Here is a 27,926-nt window from a genome sequence, read left to right on the forward strand (position 1 = left end):
GAATCTCTATGTTGATGAATTTGGATTCACTTGGAGTTGAGTATCTGACTACTGTCCTCAACCTGTCTTTGAACACTCTTGTAGTTCACGATGTCTGGAAAATGGGCAGAGTGATCCCGCTACTGAAGCCTGGAAAGGATTAGGGTCTTCGGCCCGTAAAAGACACATTTATAATCCGATTTGGCTGAAATTTGGGACAGTGAGTTGTGTTAGCCCTCCGACATCCTTTTTCAATTTGATTTAGATCGGTTCAGATTTGGATATAGCTGCCATATGGACCGATTCGCCAATTTAGGGTCTTAGGCCCATAAAAGCTACATTTATTATCCGATTTTGCTGAAATTTGGGACAGTGAGTTGTGTTAGGCCCTTCGACATCTTTCTTTAATTTGGCATATATCGGTACAGATTTGGATATAGCTGCCATATAGACCGATCTCTCGATTTAAGGTCTTGCACCCATAAAAGGCGCATTTATTGTTCGATGTCGCCGAAATTTGGGACAGTGAGTTGTGTTAGACCTTTCGACGTCCTTCTTCAATTTGGCCCAGATCGCTCCAAATTTTTATATAGCTGCCATATAGACCGATCTCTCGGTCTTCTAACCAAAGGCGAAAAGCGTCCCATAGTGGTTGGTGTGAGTTGCTATCTTTGGATTTCCTTTTCCATTTGCATCTCCGATCGTTGAGCTCGTCTCGAAAGAGAAGCAAACAAAAATTGTATTTTAAAATATTTAAATAATATAAACTAAAACCAATCTGGACCAAGTTACCCATTTGTAACGGCCAACGACCTACATCAATAAGAAGTATCTATGAAAAATTGCATGCCGTTACGTGAAAAAATAATCATGAGTTACGTGTGTTGAGGCTTATTGTCAATCCCTCCCGCACCTTCAGGATTAGCCTTCTTTCCAGTGTTCTAGTAATAACGATAACCGACCAATGGGCCTATATTTTTATGTCACGCTGTGATCGTTATATGATAAAGTAAAAATGTTACCTTCATCCTCTAATAAGGGAGACAACTAACAAAAGAACAATCATGATATATACCAACCTCTTCGTTTTGTATGCGTATTATTCTATGTTGAATTTTAGGAGCCAACTGACAACTGGCCTGTTCTAAGTCATCTAAGGAAGCACGACGTAACATCTAAAAAGAAAAAGAAAACAATGAATTTGTGACAAACAAACTCTTATTGCAATGAACTAAGGGTGGTATAGGTACCTTTGAGCAATTTGTATTTGATAAGTCTATTGATTTGGTCTGATGCCCCGACAATTTTCGAATGGGCGAAGGACCATCCAATTCGAGATTATCCAACATTTGTACCATACTGTGGCGGCGGGATAGTGTTACCAGCGATTGTCTGTGTTTTGTGTGATGACCCCCTTTGCCGGTTCGTAGATTGATTGCTTTGAAATGATTTTGCACAGTCAGTCCCAGTTCCGGACATGAGTCATCATCCATCTAATTCAGGAAAAAGGAACGAAACAGTTCAAATTTGGAAAATTGATGATGATTCTTTAATTTCAAAAAAGAAAATACTCACCAATACTTTTGCGTCTTTGAACATGGTGAAACCATCACAGCCGTTGTAAATATAATTCTTTATGCAAATTTTGTAGTTCTGCTCCATGTTTAAATATTCGTCTCCCACTTGCACCAGCTGAGGATCAATCCGTTTTCCCGGTGGCTTGGAGGGATCGAAGGCAAAGGCTACACCGGACACCTGCAAAATTAAAGAATTGACAAAAATTCTAGACTATTATAGGATCATCGAAACGGAAATTTAAAGTTCTTTTTGGCTGTATTAGGCCCACACATCACTAAGTATGTAATGATGTGCCTTTGGTCGCCAATGTTGATGGAATGATTTTTGGATAATAAAAGCATTACGATTTTGATTTTATCTCTTGTTGCATTAAAAACCTTCTCTTTAAATTTGACGGGGCTGAGTGGAAGTTTAAGCGCCCCTTACTCCAGAAGGTAGTTTCGAACCGCACTGGCTATACCAGAATGTGTGCCACCATCACCACCATCGTACGAAAAAAAATATCATCTTGAGGAGAGGTATACAAGCGGGTCTAGACAACATTCATTCAGACACGGTAGCAGATGCGGTAAATAACTATCGGGCGAATGAAGTCCTTGGAGAAGACCGCCTCCCGTTGCACCTGAAGCAATTGACCGATCTGGCAGATGCAGCCTCCTCAACCTCTACAGAGCAAGAATTGATGCGGACAAGCAAGATGTATGTCCCGATTGTGACCAGGGACCTCACGACACACGTCACCTGTTTCACTGCCCAGCCAGACCCACACGTCTCATACCCAGATCCATCTGGACGCACCCCATCTTAGTCGCAGAGTTCCTGGATCTGGACACTCAACAGAATCAAGCAGATGAAAGATAGAACTGCTACAACAACAACAAGGAGAAAAAATATCATTCGCTAAAAACCAAGGAGAAACAATTAAAGGTTGTCTCATTTATACAATAACAACAAACCATATGGTGCTTTCCGCCATCTTGCCATCAAGCTGATCGACGTTTGGTCAACAAAAATCGGACATCGTCAAATCTGGCCGCCTGTTAACAGCTGTTTGCGGGAGACCACCTTTTTAATTCCCCCTTGGATAAAAACGTACTCGATGAAGTATACGAGTCTAAAAAGCATTTACAAAGACATGGCAGCGGAAGCGATGAACAATTACCGAGTAAATGCCTTTTTTTTTTGAAACCATCTGCCGCACTTGAAGTTGTAAACCTCCTCCGGCGAACCAGGCTAGCTCTGGCTCAACTATTTTCCGACAAATGCAACCCCCTCAATTCCTGCAACATACTTTTACAACAACAAAGTAGGCGACAATCCGCCCTGTTCTAACGTCCGGGGAAATATTACATATTCATCCACATTTCTCTTCTTTCCACATATGTACTCACCTGAGGAAATCTTCCCTCTAGTTTCGGGTAACCCGATACTGCATTCTCCAGTGCTTCATATAAGCATTTGCCGGATATTTCCAAGAGTATCAGCGGATCCCGCATCGGTATGATGTTAACAAGATCTCGCATTGTAAATGGCCCAGGCGGATGTATTTGGTCCGAGCGAAATGTACCCGAATTGATGAGTGCCACATCGGCACCCGTTGCTGCCAACACCACATCGCACACCCAATCACCCAGATTTGTCTCCTGGGTACGTATCGCCGAGAAGCGGCCGTCCAACTCAACACTAAAGTTACCCAAAACTTCTGTCATTTTAGCCTCTATAACTTCGGAATATTTTGCCAATTCGGTTTTCAACTCCTCATTTTCGGCATATTTTGCCGTTACATCTATAGCCTCAATGTCGATTTTGATTTTGCCATTCTCGTCACGTTCCTTTTGGATGGTGATTTTCGAAAATTGTCGGAAATCTGTACCGGATTTGATGATTTTTATGCCATTCACTTCTTTGATTTCATAGACATGATCGTGACCACCCAATATCAAATCGATGCCGGAACAGTGTTGGGCCAAATTAATGTCATTGGGGGTTCGCATATGGGTCAATGCGATAATCAATTCACAGCCTTCGTTTCGCAATTCTGCAGCCAATTTATTGCCTGCTTCTACGTAATCAATGTAGGTCACTTCTTTGGGATCGATGGTGGGCAGCGTTTCAAGCCATTCCTTTTCCACAAGCCCGATAAGTCCAATTGAAATTTGATTGTGAAATATGTAGTGTGAGATTTTTCCGCCACCCAATGGTCGGCCAGTTTCATTGTCCACCACATTTGACATGAGCCAGGGGAAACTTGTCTTTTTGATTAGCTCCACTAGAACATCGAGACCATGATCTGCAAATACAAAAAGGAAATGCATTCAAGAGGCAATTGGAGACATGCGAAGAAATTTGTTGTTCGCCCCTACAAAAAATTTGCTGTTCATCTTCTCTATGTATTTATCCCATGGCAGCCGGTTGCACGTACCGGATTCCCCAATGGAGTCACTCAACTGCAAGGGCTGCCACCTCAGTGATTAACTGAGTGATCACTGTCCAGCCCAAAAACCTAAACCTAGAATCATGAAACTTTGCACGAATGTTGGTCTTGGATTTTAGACACGAGAAACGGGGTTTGATGACATTCGGGGTTTGATGACATTCGTACGTTAAGGTACGAAACCATTTTCGTAGTTTGCCCAGGGCGAACCGCAAGGGCTAATAAGGAAAAGGGGAAAAATAAGGTTTGTTGAAAAAAACACAAACACGTACCGGAAGTGGTGGAAATAGTACGTTTAGTGCCGCAATTGGTACTAAATAAGTACCAATACTAACTCAATTTACAAAGTATAAAATAGTACCAATTGCGTCACTAAACGTACACCATGGCAACCAAAATTGAGTGACTATCGTGACATAATTACCAGGTAGAAATTAGTACCAGAAAGTAAAAGATAGTGCTGTAATTGGTTTTCTTGAGAATTGAGCAAAAGCTCTCAAAAATTCGGATATAGCTAGATCTTGACAGTATATATTGGGCGACTAAGAGCTTTTTTTGTGAAATTCGTACTTTAAGTTATAAGAACAAACGGATTGAGCTAGAGCTCTAAAATTTGCGATGCAGGTACATACTGACAGTATTTATTGGGCTTGTTCAATATTTTCTTTTCGTATTTTCGTATATTTAGGTAGTAAAACGTACAAAATTGTACTCTCTTTACAGAGTGAGTAGTAAATGCTCTCAAAATTGGGATACAGCTACACCATGATAGTATACATTGACGACCATTCGTCAATGTATACTATCATGGTGTACATTTACGTACTAAAACGTACAATTTGGTACTTTCTTTATGAATTCAGCTAAACGGCTCAAAATTGGACCTCGGGTATATCTTGAAAGTATATACTGGGCGACTAGAAGTATTGTTTACAAATTTTTACATTTAGATTCTAAAACCTACAGAGCTGTGGAAATTGCGATGCAGGTACACCTTGAACATATATATCGGACGACTTAATTTTTTTTATTCGTGCATTTAGTAACTAAAACGTAAAAAAATTACTTTCTTTACGGATTGGGATAATGTTCTCAACATTTCGATGCAGTTACACCTAGACAGTATATATAGGGCGACTAGACGATTATTCTGAAATTCAAACTTTAAAGTAATAACAAGTAAGTGCGTGCTATGTTCGGCCGGGCCGAATCTTATATACCCTCCACCATGGATCGCATTTGTCGAGTTCTATGCGCAGTATCTCTTCTTAGGCAAACAAAGAATATTGAATAAGAACTGTTGTGCTATGGGAGCTTTATCAAGTTAAAGTCCAATTCGGACCATAAATGAGCTTTAGAGGGCTATCGGAACTCGCTGTGCCAAATTTCATCGAAATAGGATGAAAAATGCTCCTTTTATAGTCTCATTACACAATATCGGGATATCGGTATATATGGCTGCCATATCCAAATATGCTCCGATCTGTACCACATTTGACAGAAATGGGTATTTCATACAATTCGGGTATTAAATGGATCTTTTATGGCCTCACTACTCTATATCGGGAGATCGGGTGGTCAGTCTTAGGGCAGCAATATCCAAATATTCTCCGATCTGAACTGCACTGCACAGAAATGAATAGGGGTCTACCAGAACTCGCTGTGCCTAATTTCTTCGAAATCGGATGAAAAATTACCAATTTATTGCCTCAAGACTTTAAGTCTCGAGGTCGGTCTATATAGCGGCTGTATATAACTAAAATCCGACTTTATGAGATCAGAAGGTAAGGTTTATATACAAAGAATACGAAATCATCAAAAATTATTTGGAAAATTCTTTTATACCCAAGATATCTGCACAATTATAAATACCCAAAAAAGGTATTGGAAAGGTAGTTTTCCTATGAATTACTACTAATTTCAGAAATAACTAGAGATGGGTTTTTACCGGGTAAATACCAGGTATTTATTGGGTAAATACCCAAGCGTTGGGTATTTACCCGGTAAAAACCCATCTCTAGTTATTTCTGAAATTAGTAGTAATTCATAGGAAAACTACCAAAACCACTCAAAAGGACATGCAGATTGATCAGAACAATATGAGACTCAAATAAAACGACTTTGCCAGTAGAGTACGAATGTGGTGGGAATCTGCTATTAATGCTTTTAATTTAGACCAGATAAATCTGTGAAAGACCCATGGCGCCGAATATCTTGATTCGTTTTAAAAAGCCATTTTACGGCGCAGCGAACTTTTAGCAAAACGTATTCATATCAAATATCCTAATTGAGATTAAATGAAAACAGCTTTAGAAGAAAATTGCTCTTTTAGTACCGTTTTAGTCGAGTTTGTCTCCTGTTTGTTCGTACAGAATGAAGTAATAATTTCTGGGTATATTGCTACTGTACAAAAGAAAGTAAATATTTGAGAAGATTACCAGGAACCTTGAAAGTTTATATTAATTTTTTGGCATATTATATTCGAATTTGCAAAATAATATGCCAACAATTTTATGTCAACTTTCAAGGTTCCTGGAAAACCGCCCAAATTTACTTTGTTCTACATGAGCAATATACCTGGAAATTTTTTCTTCAACAATTTGTAGCTTAGATCAATAATTTCCTTATGTCAGCCAGCAACTTACCAAAATCATGATTTCCAAATACCGCACAATGAGTTCCGATTGCATTAAGCACAGGTACCATTTGTTCACCTTGCGTAAAGGTACTTACTGAAAATATTCCAAAACAATAATTTCAAAGAACTCCCTCTCAATCAAACTAAAAGGCAATGCAAATACTTACACATGCTAGGCGAAAAAATATCACCACTAAATAATACCAAGGGGTTATCACTTTCAAACGTTCGTATAGCTGTACAGAAACGGGCCGCACCCCCAATGGGTTCTACTTCTGTAGTTACATCCACATTGTACACATCATTGTAGTGCAAGATGGTCAAGGGCTTTTTGTCTTGATCGGACATTTTTAGGAGGATTTTCGATTTCTCCAATTGTGTTATTATCGATGTGGAACGATGATAGCCGGCAGTAAAGTTATCTACTCGGCCCCGAGCCCTTGGACTTTGTGGTTGACTCAGTGATGGTCGTGAGCTACGTGAGAGATCCTGGTGTGACAGAGATTTGGTTTCGTATTTTGTTTCGTCTGTAATGGCAGAGGCGTCGGCAGCGTTGGCGGCAGCAGCTGTGGAAGAGGTGGGCGACAGGAGATCTGGATCATCCAAATCGAATTCGTTGGAAAGAAAGTTAGGATTTGAGCTTTGTATTTGTGTGACGGCACGTTTCCCAGCCTCACGTACCTCTATGGAAGCCTAAGCGGAAAAAGAAAAAAAAGATCAATAAAGTTTTATTTTTAGTTTCTGAATGCTAAACATCGAAAGCTGACACAACATAGAGAGCGGACATTTATGTTTTGCAAACAAGATAAATGAAAACGATACTTTGGTAGAAGTCTAAACAAAGCGGAAAGGGAGGATATAGGGGAATAACCAAACTATTTTGAAAAATGAAAAAAATTCAAAAAAAAAACCAAAAAACGGTACACACTCTAGGTTAATCGATATATTTGTGCAGTTGCATGATACAATAAACAAGGTAGTAGCAAGAACATTGCAATAAATGTGTTCGTGTGATTTTCCAGCACCAATTTGCAGTAATTTCTCTGTTTGAATAAAACATTCAAAGCTGCGAATTCAGTTCGGAAACATTATCATTTAGATTGAACACGCGCACCTTCTCTTTCTTTCGTGCTCTCTTCTGCTGGTTAATAACTTGTAGTAAAAATCTCGGCAGATTTTTGATTGGTTTATAGACTTTGTTTTGCATAATTGTTTTTAAAAGTAAGCTTTGACTATAGGTCTGTTCGCGTACTTTTCCAGTACAAAATTGCAGGAGAGTAAGTACAGCCTTTACTCTCTTTTGCCATTTATTTGAAACAGCTGACTTTCATTGAGTTGATGTTCGATGCTACAAATTTCTGCTGGAAAAAAACCCGTGTCGGGGTGACCTAAACCCCGTGTCGGGGTTTAGGTCACGTGTTTGCAAGGATTGCATAATTTTCTATAAACAACTCAAATAAAGACGCGGTAGAGTATATCTGGGATGGGTTGAATATTAATAAGTTGTTTTCTTTTTCTCTTGGCTATTTTGTTTCAATATATATGCTTACAGTTGGCTCGGCTTATTTCGAAAAAGTCCGCTATACACCCCTACAGCTAAAACTATAAAGTTGCTGAGGTCTAAAGACGAATGATTCGCATTGAAAACTAGTATTTGTTGGCAATTTGGAGGTTCTGATAAAGACATATCACTGAAATTGGGTTTTTATACCCCCACCATAGGATGGGAGTATACTAATCGAGTTATTCTGTTTGTAACACCTCGAAATAATCGTCTAAGACCCCATAAAGTATATATTTGGTTGCCTAAAAATTAATGGCGGATTTTTTAAAAGAAAGTAAAAGCATTTTTTATAAAACTTAGAATGAACTTTAATCAAATATATAATTGCCATTTTGTTCGATAACCTTTTGCCATCTTCCTGGCAAATTAAGTATTCCACGCTCATAGAACTTCTGGCCTTTATCTGCAAAAAACTGAACCAAGTGCGATTTTATAGCCTCATCATTGCCGAAAGTTTTACCATTTAAGGAGTTCTGCAAAGATCGAAATAAATGGTAGTCTGATGGTGCAAGGTCAGAGCTATATGGTGGATGCATCAAAAGTTCCCAGGTTATTAATAACTTACTTACTAAAAGATGCATTACGGCTGGCTTGGGATTTGTGGATCTAAAAAGATGGGTCAGCAGAGGAACACTCCAAGGAGACGTACTGTCTCCCCTACTTTGAAATATAGTTATTAACAATATATTATTGTCTCTGGAAGAAAAAGGCGTAAAAGTGGTCGCGTATGCTGATGACTTGGCAATTGCGGTTAGGGGAAAGGTCTATGTATAAATCCGTGCAAGACAAAAGTAGATCTTTTCAACAGGAGATACAAGTTGCCTACAGTAGAATCTGTCTCCTTGGGAAGAAAGAATGTTCCATTTACACAAAGCGCAAAATACCTAGGTGTTTTGCTGGACAGGAAATTGAACTTCAACTCCAACATTTTGGAAAGGGCAAGAAAGGCCACTCTTGCCCTATACACCTGCAAGACAGCCATTGGCAAAAGTTGGGGATTTAGACCGCGTGTCATGCACTGGGTATGTATTGCAGTTGTCAGACCTATAATGCTATATGGTGTTGTGGTCTGATGGACGGCGCTTCAAAAATCCACCTACTGCTCAATAATCAACCGGATCCAAAGGATGGCTTGTTTGTGCATCACAGCTGCACTGAGAACGACACCATCTGATGCACTACATTTAATGCTACATCTTATGCTTCTGGACATTGTGGCTACCCAAATTGCAGCGACCACTGCCATGAGGTTAAGGGAGCTTTCTCATTGGTCATGTGGCGGCTACGGATACTGTGTTATCCTTGATATTCAAATTAAGTAATTATGCGATACGAGTATACACTGAACTCCCGAAGAAAAAAATTATTTGGAAATCGTATAGAAGACCTCACAAGTGAAGTTTTTAATTATGGCTATTTCCGTTGATTGGGTTCGATTCCTAATGGCATTCATGAAACTTGTACTATTTTTATACCCAACACCGAAGGATGGAGGTATATTCATTTTGTCATTCCGTTTACAACACATCGAAATATTTATTTCCGACCTTATAAAGTATATATATTCTTTACCAGCGTAAAAATCTAAGACGATCTGTCTGTTGAAATCACACTACAGTCTTTAAGAATCGAGATATTGAGCTGAAACTTTGCACAACTTTTCTTTTTTTGTCCATAAGCAGGTTAAGTTCGAAGATGGACCGATCCGCTGATTTAGGGTCTTAGGCCCATAAAAGCCACATTTATTATCCGCTTTTGCCAAAATTTGGAACAGTGAGTTGTGTTCGACATCTTCCTTAAATTTGGCCTAGATCGGTCCAGATTTGGATATAGTTGCCATATAGACCGATCCGCCGATTTAAGGACTTGCGCCCATAAAAGGCGCAATTATTGTTCGATTTCGCCAAAATTTGGGACAATGAGTTGTGTTAGGCCCTTCGACATCTTCTTCATCTTCAATTTGGAGCAGATCGGTATAGATTTGAATACAGCTGCCATATAGGCCGATTTCTCGATTTAAGGTTTTGAGCCCATAAAAGGCACTTTTATTGTCCGATGTCGCCGAAATTTGCTACAGTGAGTTGTGTTGGGCCCTTCAATTTTTTTTGCAAGTTGGCCCAAATCGGTCCAGATTTGGATATAGCTGCCATATAGACCGATATCTCGATTTAAAGTTTTAGGCCCATAAAAAACCCATTTATAATCCGATTTCAGTGAAATTTGACACAGTGATTTATGTTAGGCTTTTCGAAATCCGTGTCGTATATGGTTCAGATCGGTTTATTTTTAGATAAAGCTACTAAAAAGAGATACTAAAAGATACGGTCCTGCAGGCGCAGATCCGGGCGATCACGGAATGCGTGAAGTGGTGTGGTGCTAACGCGAAGACGTCAAGTGTGAACATCTTTACCAACAGTAAAATTGCCATTAGGGCAATAACAACCAGGACGGTAAGGTCACGGACAGCGTAAGAAGGAGATTCTCTGAGGATGGCAAATTCCGCATCGTTTGGGTGCCGGGCCATAACGGAGTAAGGGGAAATGAAAGGGCAGACGATTTGGCGGTGAAGGCCAGAGGACTGCCGTCAATAAACTTGATTAACCCGAAGCCTTTCGGGTCGACGCATTCCGAGTTAAGGGAGTGGGCGACAAATGCGCATGCAACATTGTGGAACAGCGAAACGGTCGGTGGGACGGCGAAAATCCTATGGGGGGATCCAGATCGTGAGAAGACGAGGCTATTACTGAAAGGAAGCAAGAAGGAGATCAGTATAGCTATTGGTATAATAACGGGACACATAGGACTACGAGCTCACTTATTTAAAATCGGTGCGGCAAATGATAGCATGTGTGGGGCATGCGGGGAAGATGATGAGACGTTGGAGCATTTCCTTTGTCATTGCGCGGCTTTCGCGTCTAACAGATACCGGTACTTAGGTGGAGACACAATACCACACATGAACCTTTTTAGGGAAGTGGTATTGAAAACAATTAAGGATTTTGTAAGTAGCACGGAATTCCTAACTTAAAATTTTCTTTTTATGGGTTACTTTATGGTTTTTTTAGAGCGCACAACAAGCCGATTACTGGCTTAGGTGTATGTCCATTGTGACATGAGGCGGATTAATATCTACACCCTCTTTTCAACCTAACCTACTAAAAAGACCAATATTTTGTTATACACAATTCAACAATAACTTGCACTGATTAGTATTTGGTCCAAATCGGAACATAATTCACTATAGCTTGTATGGGGCATAAGGTATGCATTTTTCACCGGATTTTGGCGAAAGGCGGTTTACATGAATACCCGAGGTGGTGGGTATCCAAAGTTCGGCCCGGCCGAACTTTACGTCTTTTTACTTGTTTATTATTGTAGTAAATGATTATTTAGGGGAGTATTATTATCATTTATTAATCTGGTTCAAATAAGGTAATTATCAGCATTTGTCCTCAGATTATTACCAGCCACTATAGTCCCGTTGGTCAGTTATAATAGGAGAAGACGATGAAGACTTTGCAGTCTCTTTATAGTATTTGTCAATATGCGGTTAAGAATAACAGCTTTTAGCTAAATGTAATGAACTAAAAGCTGTTATTCTAGTATCCAATGGAAATAAAATGGAACAAATTGAAATAATGAATGAGAGTGAAACATATTTTCTCTCAACAAAAATTACAATATATGGGGGTAGTTTGTACAGTTAAGGAAAATATAAATTACGTTCAAATTGTCAAACATAAAATTAAAATAATCGACATTCATAAAAATCAAGGTAAGTAAATACGGCTGCTACATTATTTTTATTTGCATATTTTGCTTAATGTGAAGGCAGCGAATGGTGAATTTTAACATTTATGTGGTGCTTGAACAATTTATTTGGTCGAATATATAATGGTAAATTGTGCGAAACTTAACGAAAAACTTACATCTAAACTTGGTAAATGAAAATTGAATTCTTCAATGACAATAAACAATTAGCGATAGTTTTGACAAATAATTTAAGAAAACAAAAAACTTTTAAAACGTCACGAAAACTAAAAACATGTTTGCTAACTCAATTGTTGGAAATGGGAGAAAGGTTTTAATTCAAAGAAAATATATTTTGAAGGGTTGCAACAGAAAATAAAAACAACAATGAGTACAAAATAGACACCAACATGGATTTTAGAACAACATTTAGATGAAGAGATAGTTTATTGTTTTTTTTTTTTTTTTTTTTTAATTAGTTTTTGCTTTAAATAATATCTTCATTTAACCTGTTTTAACCATCCAACCACATTGCGCAATCCTTTTGTGACTTCTGTAGCCTCATTCAATGCTGTCGTTGAATTGTGTTCAACGATGTCGCCCAATTTTGTTCTCAATTGACTCGATTGCGATGAAATATCGGCCATGATGAAACTGCATTGATTTTTTAATAAATTGTTTAAAGTTTTTGTTTTTTTTTTATTATTTTTTAGGTTATTAGTAATAAATTATTGGTTCTTCTTTTAGATTTTTTATTTAATTTTAAAAAATATACAAAAAATTAGCAATAGAATAAATATTTCTTTTGTTGATAGATGTGGCATAATAAAAAAAATTTAAACGATACGTGGTGGTTGCTAATTAAACCCGCTGAAAAAGAGAATATTAACCATAGAATGGTGATCATAGCTCTCTTTAGCATATAATTTAGTGTCGCTTTTGCTACTACTACTTAAAGCTAACAAATGAATGTTTTTAATTGTTACTCTTATTTTCAATAAGCTGTCTTTTGCAAACTCTCTTCTAATTTATCCTTAATGTAGGTTCAGTAACACCTCGATTTAAAGTAAGTTTACATTGACCACTAAATCCGGTTTTACGGCCTTTACGTGAGTGAAGTTCTAAATCCTGTGTAAATTGGCATGTTTAACCATACAAAAATAAATTCCATTTTTGCTGGATTTATTTTTAAATCCTAAATAAAACCGATTTCGTGGCTGAATAATCGATGAAAGTGCCAAAATATGCAACAGGAATAGTGTGTGGATGTGTGTAATATGTAAAGTGTGATTTTTTAAGAGCTAAAAAAACACATAAAATTTAGAAAAATGCATGAAATCTTTATTTGAATCGATAGTACGGTCAATATAGTTTTAAGTTTGAAAATTATTTCATGCTTCATCCGCTTAGTCCATTTTTGGCATACTCTTTCCAACATTTCGGCTGGTATCTCACGAATAAATGCTTCAATGTTATCTTCCAATGAGTCAATTGAAGCGTGCTTGTCTGTATAGACATGACCTTTAATATAGCCTCACAAAAAATAGTCTAAAGGTGTTAAATCACACGATTTAGGCGGCCAATTGAACGGTTCCGAACGTGAAATAAAATGGTCACCGAACTCGCTTCTCAATAAGTCCCTTTTTACACCTGCTGTGTGGCATGTGGCACCGTCTTGTTGAAACCACATGTCATGCAAGTCAAGTTTTCTATTATGTGACGGTAGCGCCCACCACTCGCAGTTACGTTACGATTCGCATCATCTTTGAGGAAGTACGGTCCAATGATGCCACCAGCCCATAAACCACACAAAACTGTGACTTCTTCTCGACGCATTAGTAGCTCTTGCAATGTTTCTGGCTAATCTTCACTCCAAAATCGACAATTCTACTTATTTACGTACCCACCTTCGTCTTGCTCATGAACAGCAGATTTCGGTCTTCCTTGGGTTAACATTGAGACCCCTGGGTCTAACCCAGTCATATGCCATATGCAAGACCTTTTCGGTCCTTCTGCATAGCTGGTTCGGGTCCTGACCCCTGAGGAGTATTATAACATCGTCTGCAAAGTAAACTGATGATGGAGTTTGGTTTGCTTCGAAATCGAGATCTCTGTAGCCTGTCCATTGCATTAAGGGATTATTATTTTGCTTTCTATTTTAAATAGAAACAAAAACTAACCCTGTATCGATTTTGGCTGGACAAATAAATCCTACAACATTGTGGAATATTTTTATATACCGAAGCAAACTCTCGAGTTATCCGAAAGTTTGACTTCGAAATTGACAAACAGGCCATTATGCCCTACCGTTTAACCAGTCCGATCACTTTACGTATGTTCACATAATAACATTCAAATGTTCACATCGGCGAATTCAGACTAGTCTCAAAGCAGTGAGAACCTAGACCTCTAAATCCCAAACTTAGCTACCCTTCTAAGTTTGTATTTTTTGTCAACTTGAATTCAGATCCTGGCAAGAATTCAGGATCGCATTTTTCGAGTTAATTTCCCGGCATCTCTTCTTAGGCAAAAAAAAAGCATAAAAAAAAAGATTTGCTCTGCTATTAGGGCGATATCAAGATATGGTCCGGTTCGGACCATAATAAAATTATATGTTGGAGACCTGCGTAAAATGTCAACCAATTCGAATAAGAATTGGGGCTCAAAAAGTAAAATAGGGAGATCGATTTATATGGGAGCTGTATCAGGCTATAGACCGATTCAGACCATAATAAACACTTATGTTTATGGTCATAAGAGGATCCGTCGTACAAAATTTCAGGTAAATTAGAAAATAATTCTGACCTCTAGAGCCTAAAGAAGTCAAGGTTTATATGGCAGCTATATCAGGCTATGAACCGATTTGAACCTTATTTGGCACAGTTGTTGAAAGTCATAATGAAATACGCCATGCAAAATTTCAGCCAAATCGGATAGGAATTGCGCCCTCTAGAGGCTCACAAAATCAAGACCCAAGATCGGTTTATATGGCAGCTATATCAGGTTACGGATCGATTTGAACCATAATTGCCACAGTTGTTGGATATCATCACAAAACACGTCGTGCAAAATTTCATTCCAATCGTATAAAAATTGCGCCCTCTAGAGGCTCAAGAAGTCAAGACCTTAGATCGGCTTATATGGCAGCTATATCAAAACATGGACCGATATGGCCCATTTACAATCCCAACTGATAATAATGAGAAGTATTTGTGCAAAATTTCAAGTGGCTAGCTTTACTCCTTCGAAATTTAACGTGCTTTCGACAGACATGGCTTGATCGACAAAAAATGTCACGACGATCAAGTATATATACACTTTATGGGGCCTCTGACGAATAGTTCGAGTAGTTACAAACAGAATGGCGAAATTAGTATACCCCTATCCTATGGTGGAGGGTATAAGAATTTTACTCTTTGGTTAGCTCCTCACGTATGCTGGCGACAATTGTGAGTTGCGTTAATCTTCTCTACTAAATGGTGCCTCTCTTCGGCGTTTAAATCGTACAGCACTACTTAGTTGCACCGCAAAAAGGAAACGAGAATAACCCAGTAAAAAATTATTCATGTCTCGGAAGCAATACGAAAATATTCTAGCATATGTACAAATGCGCATTTCGATTGCTCAATAAGTATACATGAAACTATAATGTAAAGTAATATTTCATAAAAAATTTACGAAGAGCATACTTTTGTGCAGTAATAAATTGCTAGGGTATGCACGAAACATAGCTTCATAGTATGCATCCATATTGCTTCATATCTATCATGTCAATAGCGTTTTTGGTTCATAACGAAGTTCAAGTGAAACTCTTCGTGATTTTCAAGCGTAATTCGCGAAAGGTAGAAATTGGCACGATCTTTATGATCTTGAATGAAAGTTGAATATCTTTAGTTGAATTTGTGAACTCGGACGACGAGGTCACAGCGCATGTTTTTATACCCACCACTGAAGGATGGGGGTACATTAATCTTGTCATTCCTTTTGCAACGCATCGAAATATCCATTTCCGACTCTATAAAGTGTATATATTCTTGATCAGCGTAAAAATCTAAGACGATGTAGCCATGTCCGTCTGTCTGTTGAAATCACGCTACAGTCTTTAAAAATAGAGATATTGAGCTGAAACTGCACAGATTCTTTTTTTGTCCATAAGCAGATTAAGTTCGAAGATGGGCTATATCGGACTATATCTTGATATAGTCCCCATATATTGTAGACCGATCCGCCGATTTAGGGTCTTAGGCCCATAAAAGCCACATTTATTATCCGATTTTACTGAAATTTTGGCGCATTTATCGTTCGATTTTGCCAAAATTTGGGACAGTGAGTTAAGTTAGGCCCCTCGACATCTTTCTACAATATGGCGCAGATCGGTCCAGATTCGGATATAGTTGCCATAAAGACCGATCTCTCGATTTAAGATCTTGGGCCCATAAAAGGCGCATTTATTTTCTGATTTCGCCGAAATATGGGAAAGTAAGTAGTGTTAGGCCCTTCGACATTCTTCTTCAATTTGGCTCAGATCGGTCCAGATTTGGATATAGCTACTATATAGACAGATAAATGGCGCATTTATTGAGCGATTTCGCCGAAATTCGGGTCAGTGGGTTGAGCTAGGCTCTTCAACAACTTTCTGCAATTTGGCCCAGATCGGTCCAGATTTGGATGTAGCTGCCATAGATATACCCGAGGTGGTGGGTATCCAAAGTTCGGCCCGGCCGAACTTACTTGTTAATATTGAGGAATCTTTAGTTTTTGCACTACTTTATTTTGGTTGTTTCATTTTGTTGTTGGATTTATTTATCCAACTGAAACCAAAATAGGGTTTGTTTTTGTTTCTATTTAAAATAGAAAGCAAAATAAAAACCCTTCTCTAAAAAGTTTTGTTTTAGACAAAATGTGGTTACGATTAATGTATTGGGCAGGCTACAGAGATCGCGATTTCGAAGCTAACCAAGCTCCATCATCGGTCTGCTTTACCCCAAAAAGATTGCAAGCTGTTTGGTATTGTGTGTGTGTACGATTTAAATGCCGCAGAGAGACACCATTTGGTAGAGAAGATTAACACGGCTCACAATTGTCGCCAGAATACGTGAGGTGATAACCAAAGAGTGAACTTTTCTTAATGTTCTTGCCAGGATCGGAATTCAAGTTGACAAAAAAATGCAAAAAGATCTTTGCATATCTATTTGTGAATATAATGCTACCCTTCCCCTTATAAGTTTGGGATTTAGAGGTCTAGTTTCTCATTGCTTTAAGACTAGTCTGAATTCACGGATGTGAAAATTCGAATGTTATTATGTGAACATACGTTAAGCGATCGGACTGGTTATACGGTAGGACCTGATGCAATGTTTGTCAATTTAGAAGACAAACTTTGTAAAACGGAAGTTTACTTCGGTATATAAAAAGATTCCTCAATGTTGTTGGATTTATTTGTCCAGCTGAAATCAATATGGGGTTAGTTTTTGTTTGTTATGTTAAATAGAAAGCATAATAAAAACCCCTTAATGCAATGGGCAGGCTACAGAGATCGCGATTTCGAAGATAACCAAGCTCCATCATCAGTCTGCTTTACATGCTTCCAACACTCACTAATTAGTGAGCTATGGAAATGTAGAAGCAAGCCTTGAATGCCTTTGGTTGAATTTGTGAACTCGTACAAGAAGGTCACAGTGCGTGTTTTTATCCCTTTCTTTGTTATAGTCTTAATGTTGATGGATGTAAAGGAAATGGGCTTTTAATGGACTTTAAAAAACTTTTTAATGTTATTTACAAATAATATTCGGGAGATCGGTTTATATGGGAGCTATATAATGTTATGGACCGGTTCCGACCGTAGTAAGTACATCTGTTGGAGGTTGTGGCAGAAGTCATCGTGAACAATTTCTGCAAAGTCGGATAAGAATTGCACCCTCCAGAGGCTCAAGAAGATCGGTTTACAATCGCAACCGATCTACATTAATAAGGAATATTTATTCAAAATTTCATTTCATTGCATGAAAAAGGCAAATTAAATTTGTGATGCTAATGTTGAATTTTTGATGGTAAACAAGAAGAGCTTTGCTTTAAACAAGATGCGCATTTTGGATCTTTAAACAATCGTATTTAAGGGGGACACGATGGGTTTAACTTTGGATCTGGGGGTGCAATATTTTCTGCTGGATGGGCCAGTTTCCAATTTTCATTTCCAGTCATGAGTGAGAAATGGTTCTTACTTAAGAAAATTAAAGTTTTTCCGTAAACGATGTGGGTTAACAAATGGAAATGTCTTAACTTGAAGCTTAAAATTACAATCGTTATAAACATAGGTATTGAAAATAGCTGCCAAAAATGAAGATATAACCAGAATTAAACCGATTCTTTTGTTTAAAATATTGAGTAAATTGCCTTCAACAACCACACCATATAAGGCCTAACTAAATCCACAAATAGCCATAGCCCCTTTTATAAATCAATCACCAAATCCCCTCCCTTCCCCTTTTTAAACATCTGTTCTAAGTTAATGATTAATTCCTTTAAATAATTTAAACATCATTTTGATCTTTTAGCAAACAATTTTTTGTATAAAAACAGCGCATACGCATTAACTTGAAAAAAATCCATAAAAACAATTGATAACGAAAATAGAAATTTTTGAAAAAGAATTCCCCGAAAAGTCAATATGTTAAACAATTCTTTGTCATACACAGCGAACTTCTGATAAGATAAGACCTCGCTATAAGTCCGGTTATTGTCCAGTATCTATACCTACAAATATTCTCGTTCAGTGGACAAGTTGAGCAGTTTAAGTAAAGACGACCAATTGAAGAGATTAATTGAAAACTTCAAAACATTTTGTGAACTTGCAAAATTTTCAAGTATGTATAAACGGATGTTAAAAAAGAATGATTTGTTCTTCGATGCAATTACAAACAAAACAAATTACGCCTTAAAGAAATCTGTTTGGAAATTTCAAATCTGCGTTTTAAGCTACTTCAAATATACTGTGTACTCGTGTTTAGGAAAGTGTAATAATTCACAAACTTCATAATTCATACTTCACACTTGAGATCCGGCAAGATTCTAATTGAAAGTTTTATAGTTGTAAAGCAATTTTGTAGTGTAAAATGTTCTTACTTGTCTAGCAGAACATTTGTGCGGATTTAGCAGTAATTCTATTCTTTAAAAATTTCATTGCTCGAAAAGCTTCAAAATCTGCGAGTGTTGCTATTTCGGGTAATGGTAATACAAGAGTTGGCAAATGCAAACTGGAAGTTCCCTTGAAAAGTTTACCATTTGCAACATACCTTTACTCCTTTAAGTGTGAATTGGTTTTATTTACAGTGCGTTAAAAACTTAAATCTCTACCCAAAATTTACCCAAACAATGAAAAAGATTGCGCGACCAATTTTTACAATTTTTATCGTTGATTGTCGAGACAAGACAAGAAATTATTGCAACCAAGAGTTCAAGTTTAACCATCGATTACACTGATTAAACAAATCCTTACTGGTTAGTAAGGAAAGGCAAAAGTGGGGCGGAGCCGACTATATAATACCCTACAATTATAAATTCGGGCAATATATATGTATATGAGAGCTATATCTAAATCTAAACCGACTATTAATCAGATTCTTTGAAAATTGTTGTTACTACGGACATATAAGTGCAAATTTGGCGACAAATATGTATGGGTGCTACATCCAAATCCGAACCGATTTGATGAAATCTCGCACATATGTTAAGATCAGTAACAAAACAATCCGTGCCAAATTTTGTGCAGATCGGTTGAAAATTGTAGCTACTGCGGCCATTTAAGTGCAAATCGGGCGATACATAGATATGGAAACTATATCTAAATCTGCACCGATTTGGATGAAAATTTTTAGATTTTTTAAAATCAGTGACAATCGATGCCCAATTTTGTGCAGATCGGTTGAAAATTGTCCTTACTACGGCAATTTAAGTGCAAATGGGGCGATACGTAAATATAGGAGCTATATCTAAATCTGAACCGGTTTTTATCAAAATCCACAGCGTTTGTCCTTGGGCCAAAAAAGTGATATGTGCAAAATTTCGTGATGATTGGACTACAAATATGACCTGCACTTTGATTACAAGACGGACATGGCTAAATCGGATCAGAAAGTGATTCTGATTCGATCGGTATACTTATTAATGGGTCTAGTTCTTCTCCTTCTTAGCGTTGCAAACAAATGCAGAAATCTGTAATACCCTGTACCACAGTGGTGGTGTAGGGTATAAAACTATTAGTTACCGTTGAAAGTTTAATAAAGCTCTAGGCATGTTTAAATTCAACGTATGCTGTCTGATACAAATTTAAGTTCAATGATAAGAGACAACCTTTTTATTGCCGAGTTCGAACGGCTTGACGCAGAGCGACACCACTTTAGTAAAGAAATTTACACAATTTACGCAATCTTCCATTAGACTCTTTTAGACATTTTCGTCCATTGGGATACCACAGGAACCACACATGGGAAGGATCCAGATCGTTTGAAGCTTAGCCCTTTGGATCCTTCTGATTTAGCGCGCATCCGTTAAATCAGACAAATGAGAACATAAGTGGAACTCCTTCTGATTGCCAGTTCGGTATACACACACAGCAGATGTTCTATAGTCTCATTGTCCTCGATGTCCTTACAATTTCTGCAGAATTCGTTACTTTTAACCTTCAGTCTGTCAGCATGTTTTCCGATCAGACAGTGACCAGTCATGACGGACACAATAACTGAGACGTCGTTCTAGCCAGCGTCAGCCAGACCTCTTCAAGTCTAGATTAGGCCACATAGTTTTGGTGTGTTCACAACCCCACTTTGTGACTATCTGTCATTCGTTGCCCTTCGGGCTTGGTCTAAAAGAACTAGGTTACATATCGCTAGAGGCATACCAACAGATTCCAGTTCCCCTGGAATGTGTAAGGTAGTTCCTAGTGTCACAATCTAGTCCGTTGTACAATTCCCTGGGATATCTCTTTGGACCGGCACCCAGAACAGGTGTTTTTTGAATTGTTCAGCCATGACGTTGAGAGATCTGCGATAGTCGAGGGAGGTTTTTCTATTCAGAAATAATTTGCCTAAAAATATAATGGCTGCTGGCTGTCTGAGGAGATACATATGGCGATTGTCGTTATAAAATTACATCTTAGCCATTCCACCACTTCTTTAATTGAAAGAATCTTCGCTTGATACACACTACAGAGGTCGGATAACCTTCTCAATATGACCAGTCCTAGTTCTTCAGAATTTGGCCCAAACCCACCAGGTTGTATAGTTTGGAATATTTGGTATTGTAGTACCAATCGGTTCTATCAGGAATAGTGGTACATTCCTTTTTTTATAAAAAAAGCTGGAACATCTGACATTGTATCAAGGACAACACAGTGCCGTAGCCACCACAGCTTTGGTCGTAGCAAGTTGTCTAGCCACAATGTCCTGCGCCCTTTGGTGTAGCATTTAATTCAGTGCATCAGATCGTGCCGTCCTCAATTTGGTGATGCACATACTAGCCATAGTTTGGATCCGACTGACTACTGAACTGTAGTTGGACTTTTGAAGCGCCGTCCACCAGACCACAACACCATATAGCATAAAGGTCTGACAAATGCAGTATGTACCCAATACATTACACGCGGTTTTAACCCCCAACTTTGAAAATGGCTCTCTTGCCTTTCTTGCTCAATCCAAAATGTGTGATTTTAAGTTCGATTTTCTGTCCAGCATATGGTTCCTGGTTAAGAACAATGTCAAATCTTTCTGCCATCAGAAGGGCCTTTGGGCCTCCTAAGCTGCCTTGTAATGGTGGAGATTGATCTGCAAAAACCGGACGATATTCAGAATTCAGAATTTCCACAACTGTTGCGTTAGCATTGTCGTCTGAGCTCGCCGGGAGTTCATCCTCACAAGATTCATTTAAACTTCCCAGCAGCGGAAAGATGTGTGCACCAGGCTTTTTTTAAATGCCTGCAAAGAAATTTTGAGCCATTTTAAAGACATACCCGCTCGCTTTCAAATTTACACGGATGTGTGCAGCAGGCTCTTTTGAAATTTTGAGGCATTCCAAAGACATACCCGCTCGCTTTCAAATTTACACGGCGTGTCATTGGCGAACAGTGCATCACCTTTCACTTCTACAAAAAGCACTTGTAGAAGCCCTGTTGAAAGAATGTGTTAATAATGCCTTCCAAAATACCACTGAAAACAGGCCTCCTTGTCTGTATTGAAAAAAAAGTAAGTGGGGTGAACATGGGTCCTCTCATTTGCAAGTCAGATCTGCTACCAACTCAGCCAACCACTATGTTTATATGCGTAGCTAAAGGTAAACAAATACAATTGTCTATTTTTAGAACAAACAGCATTGTCTTCTGCTTCCGTCGATACTCCTTATATTTTGCCTTCTCTTGGGAAGTAGTTGTGAATTTGAATACTCATTGTGGTTATAAGGCCATAAAAGGCGCATTTATTACTCGATTACGGTGAAAATTGAAACATTGAGTTGTTTTAAGCCGCTTCATCTTACGAGAATATGGTCCAGATCGGACAATATTTAGATATTACTGCCATGTAGACAGATATGCTGATTTAGGACTGTAAGCACAGAATATTCTCATTTATTACCAGATTTCGAGGAAATTAAGAACAGTTAGTTGGACTTGCACTCCTATTGTTTGAACCAGCGATGGTTCGGATCGGATCATTTTTATAATATAGCTTCCATTTAGACCTATCTACAGAATTGAGGTCTTAAGCCCATAAAATTCACATTTATTAGTCGATTTCGCTGAAATTGTATGTAGGAACCGAATATGATCCAAATTGGACCATATTTGGGTATAGATGTCATATAGACCTATTTACCGAACTAGGGTCTCGAGGCCGTAGAAGCCACGTTTTTACCCGAATTTACTGATATCTGGTACATTGAGTTGCGTTAATACCTCGATACAGTGCTAAAAGAAATCGCGATGTAGAAAATCTGTCAAACGCTATTTCAAAGCAAAAACACATTTTCTGCCTAACTCTGAGAAAGAGTTTTTTGGTACTTCTATTTGTAATAGAAACATAACCATACGTTTTGCAGCCGGACAATCCGATTGTATAAATTATTTCAAGACCGAAAAAATTTGCAATTTATATAAAAGTCACACTATAACGGAACAAGTCTCATATTTAAGTAAAAGGTCTCAAAAAAATCGCACAACGCATAGTGGGATAGAATCGAATAAAAACTGGTAAATAAATACGACGTATGAGAATGGATAGAGACATCTGTTTGAAATGATTAGAGTTGAGGTGCTATCGAGTTCAAGTGCAAAATTTCAAGGCCCAAGGCAGGTCAGCAGGGTCCTAAATTTGGTAATTTGATATTTCGAAAAATTGTTCGGGCTATCAAATCTTCATTTGAGGTCTGATTTTAAAAATTCTGACATTCACTCCGAAAATAGGAGAAGAATTCCAGTTTTCTGAAAACAAAAATTCAAAATTAAATAATTTTAAGAAATAAACGAAAAGAGATATCTTTGGGCAAATTTTGCCCACGAACATTCCATTCCACAAGTTTGAGCTCAATGATTAGGGCCACATTTTTAAAGCCGTGTCCGAACGGCGTCCCGCATTGCGACACCTCTTTCCACAGATAAAAATAATTTTGAAAAACAACAACTTTGGACGAAAAAACCACTACGAAAGTTGTTAATTTTCCTGCAACAATTTATTTTGAATCTCAATGACCCAAAGTACAAATTTGTTGTTGAAAGGCACTCTTTGCAAGCCAGCATATAACAACAACAACAATATATCCATAAGCAAGGCAAAAAACGATCCAACCAGTCAACGCATCTGCTTTGCTTCGGGTGGTGGTGTTGTTGTTTTCTTTGTTCGGCTCGCGACTGCTTTGTCTCTTTCGATTTTACTGTTGCTGTCGGGTTATCCTCTGTCACTCTCTACTATTACCCTTAAAAACAAATTTTAATTATTTTGGTGCCTCAGAGTATTGAACTTATGATCTCATGTTTGGTAGTCTTGCACGCATCCTCTAGCCTACCGACATCATCTTCTTTATGATGAAATAAATCAATTAGTACTGCTGCACATTAATATTTTTAATTAATAATTTTTTTCTGGATACGAAATTCATATTTTTTATGCCGAATTTTTTAAAATAAGTTTAATGAAAAAAAAAATATATAAAATTTTTTTTTGGTCGACCGGGGTACTCATACCTGAATTTGCAAGTCATGAATGGCATGGGAGTTTTGTGCTCTACATGATAGCACACCCATTTTAACAACTAGCTCGGCTAAAGAATTTGTTAAAAGTCAACAAAATTTAAAAAATTTTGTTTGTCAAGTCTCTTGTAGAGACTTACTTAAGTACTTCAACAAATAATGTGATCGATTCAATGCTAAAATTCGTTGAGCATTTAAAGTTTCACATACAAATTTGGTAGTTGGTTTTTTCTAACAGTGCTTTGGGCTTTGCATTTTGAGAGGCCAATTCATGCGTCAAAATGGAAATCGAACGACAAATGCCTTCGTTAATCGTAAAATACGATGAATAAGTCGAATATCCACGAAACTAGAAGAAATAATGTAGACCTCAAACGGACTTTTTCGTACGGATTTTGAGTAATATCCAGCAAAAAAAGAACTTTGGAAATCGGACCACAAATGAAAATTTGGCAGTCTGAACCATTTTTTGAAATACCAAGGATACCAATTTTAGGGTCCTGCCAAGAGGCGTCCGTGCCACCTAGAACATTGAAATTTTACACGTGATTGCGATAATACCTCAGCTCTAAACATTTTAAATTTCAAAGAGATATCTCTATCCATTCTCAAATGATATATTTTTTTCTAGTTTCTTTTACGATTCTATCCCACTGTGCAACGGTAACACTAATTGGACCTAAACATGAATCGGACAGCACCCATTGATATGAGAGTAGTATACACGCTGTTCCTTAATGGAATCCTCAGGGGAAAATTGCTTTCGGATCCGAAGCTTGTCCGAGTTTGTTACGATGACGAAAAGCATATGGAGTGCTTGACAAACCGTAGAAGGAAAATATAATGTTTGAGCACCGAATTCTTACAGAATTTTAGGTTTAAAACATTGGAAATGGAATGGAAATGTGGATGGTTAATTAGAGCTTGGAGGACAACATTGCGCAGAGGTTAACATGTCCGCCTATGACGCTGAATGCCTGGGGTCGAATCCTGGCGAAAACATCAGAAAATATTTTTGGCGGTAGTTAACCCCTCTAATGCTGGCAAAATTTGTTAGGAACTATGTCATTTGAAAAAAATGGTATGGCAGTCATGTATAAATGTTACAAATCCGCTACAAATCCATTTTTGAAAGAAAGAAACATTCATTACCCCGTCAGTTCTTTCAATGCTTATCGAAGAGAAGCCAAAAAAAATTATAGTGGTAACAAAATCTCATTGTCACACAATTCATGCACCATTCAGAATGCCTTTAGAGCTATCAAAACAGGAATACCTTTAGTCAAGTAGTACAGAAATTGTCCAGAATTCGCTCTGAAAAAATCACACAATGCACAACAAACTTTTTCGGAGGATTTCAGAATTTGTTCAGACGTATCTAACATTCGACATTTAGTTTACTGGCTAATGTCTGCCGCATATTGCAAATAGTTTTGTGCAACATCTTAACATTTAAGTGACTCAAAGAAAGGTGTCACAGCAAAGTTGCAGCGAAATAAAATTACAATTGAGCCCTCAAGGAGCTGAAGAGGTCAAATTTTGGGATCCATTTATTTGAGAGCAATACCTAGACTTTGCTCGATTTACAATACCAACAGACAGACACTAGTAAAAAGCATTTGAGCAACATTTGGAACAGAATGTTAATTTGTATACCTTCCACCATAGGATGGGGGTATACTAATTGCGTCATTCTCTTTGCTACACCTCGAAATATGCGTCTGAGACCCCATACATTATATATATTCTTGATCGTCATATAATTTAAGGTCGATCTAGCCATGTCCGTCCGTCCGTCTGTCTGTCGAAAGCACGCCAACTTTCGAAGGAGTAAAGCTAGGCGCGCTTGATATTTTGCACAAATATTTCCTATTAGTGTAGGTCGGTTGGGATTGTAAATGGGCCAGATCGGTCCATGTATTGATATAGCTGCCATATAAACCGATCTTGGTTCTTGACTTCATGAGCCTCCAGAGGGCGAAATTTTTATCCGATTTGACTGAAATTTTGCGCGTGGTGGTTTGGTATCACTTCCAATAACTGCGCTATGTATGGTTTGAATCGGTCCCTATTTTGATATAGCTGTTATATAAACCGATCTTGGGTCTTGACTTCTTGAGCCTATAGAGGGCGTAATTCTCGTCCGATTTGACTAAAATTTTGCACGTAGTGTTTCCAACAACTGTGTTAAGTATGATTCAACTCGGTTCATAATCTGGTATAGCTGCCATATAAACCGATCTTGGATCTTGACTTCTTGAGCCAAAAGAGCGTGCAATTCTCATCCGATTTGGCTGAAATTTTGCATTAAGTGTTTTGTTATGACTTCCAATGACTGTGCTAATTTTGCCATTTGCGCCACAAATCGGTAAATAACCTCATATAACTGCCATATAAACCGAACTGGGATCTTGACTTCTTGAGTCTCACATCCGATTTGGCTGAAATTTTGTACAACGGCTTGATACAGCTCCCATATAAACCGATCTCCCGATTTTGCTTCTTGAGCCCCTACAAGGAGCAATTCTTATCCGATGACTTCTACAATGATCAGCATTCATTTATGGTCCGAATCGGACTATAACTTGTTTCATGATTTTAAGCTAAACTTTGTTTGAGTGAAAATATAACCTCTTTTTTTTCTTTTATTACAGCATTAACTACTTAATTTCACTTAAATCCACCGATAAAAACCCGAATTTCACATAATGCGGCACCTATGCGTACTTTTGCTAGTGACTTTAACAATAGTTTGTGTTACAGCTCATGGTTCGTATCATAGAAAACATCGGCATGATGATAATAAACACGGAGGCATTTCATATCACAAATTTGGTCACACCGACCGCCATAGATCATTAGGGCGTCATGGAAGACATCATAGGAGAAATGGAATATCGCGAAGCCCAACATCGACTGTTGGTCCCTTAGATGACCCACAGCTTGAGGAAATCACTGAGAAGACATTAAAGGACACCCAGCTTCCCACCCTTACAGATGATTTGAATAAGGATTTCACAAGAAAATATATAAGTGATGAAGGAGTGAATGGTAATCGTAGAAATCATTGTAAACGTGGGCGCTGGAGTCGAAGGAATCATTGTAGACACCAACGATATCATCATGGTCATCGCGTTGACAATTACGATGATGTCACATTAAACAGGATTCGTTATGATCGAAAAAAAAGTGACACTGCAGCCGAAATTGAAGAAGATGATACATCAAATTTCAAAATCGATGTCAGATCGGATAAACCAGAAAACTCAGTCGACATTGTTTAGCTGTTGAATATGGGTAATGTTTATTCGATTCAAAAGTATGACTAATTTAACTGATGTATATCCTCTTGTTTGCAGATAATTTCAAAAATCATCTTTTAATGGAAAATTGGCCAAAGGACAGCTTGTATGTTGACGACATGGGTGTGTTTACTTTCTGTTTATATGTACGTGACAAAAAGTGTTGAAAACTCAATAAACTGAGAATATATATAAAAGTTCTTGAAGAAGTAGTGATAGTTTATTAACAACGAAAAAAAAAATCACATGTTCTGGGTGCTGGGCCACAGAGATATCCCAGGGAATTTTAAAGCGGACGAGCTTGCGAGACTGGGAACTACCTTACACCTTCCAGGAAACTGGAATCTGTGGTTATGCCTCTAACGACATGTTAGCTAAGTTTTCAGGACCAGGCCCGAAGGACAACGAATGATAGATGATAACAAGAGGAAAGCATTCGAAAAATATGT

At 38.0% G+C, this 27,926-nt stretch overlaps 1 protein-coding gene and 1 long non-coding RNA gene across 4 annotated transcripts in view; one reads left to right on the top strand and one right to left on the bottom strand.

Annotated features, from left to right (window-relative positions):
• The window catches only part of LOC106081063 (trifunctional nucleotide phosphoesterase protein YfkN), a 93,888-nt gene that overhangs the window by 4,724 nt on the left and 61,238 nt on the right, over positions 1–27,926 (bottom strand). For all 3 annotated transcript variants that reach the window (XM_013242771.2, XM_013242772.2, XM_013242770.2), the window contains 7 exons: positions 12,453–12,597; positions 6,797–7,322; positions 6,637–6,723; positions 2,949–3,847; positions 1,555–1,734; positions 1,230–1,472; positions 1,059–1,154 (listed from right to left, as the gene is read on the bottom strand). In XM_013242771.2, coding sequence (XP_013098225.1) covers positions 1,059–1,154; positions 1,230–1,472; positions 1,555–1,734; positions 2,949–3,847; positions 6,637–6,723; positions 6,797–7,322; positions 12,453–12,590 — 2,169 coding nt within the window. In that variant the 5' untranslated portion in view covers positions 12,591–12,597. The remainder of the gene's footprint in view (positions 1–1,058; positions 1,155–1,229; positions 1,473–1,554; positions 1,735–2,948; positions 3,848–6,636; positions 6,724–6,796; positions 7,323–12,452; positions 12,598–27,926) is intronic.
• LOC106081064 (uncharacterized) lies at positions 18,719–27,677 on the top strand. The gene is made up of 3 exons (XR_001220305.2): positions 18,719–18,806; positions 26,830–27,472; positions 27,535–27,677. It is a non-coding gene; the product is annotated as an uncharacterized LOC106081064 (long non-coding RNA).

Source organism: Stomoxys calcitrans, chromosome 5 (assembly GCF_963082655.1).
Source record: "Stomoxys calcitrans chromosome 5, idStoCalc2.1, whole genome shotgun sequence".
In the NCBI taxonomy this organism is placed as follows: Eukaryota; Metazoa; Arthropoda; class Insecta; order Diptera; family Muscidae; genus Stomoxys; species Stomoxys calcitrans.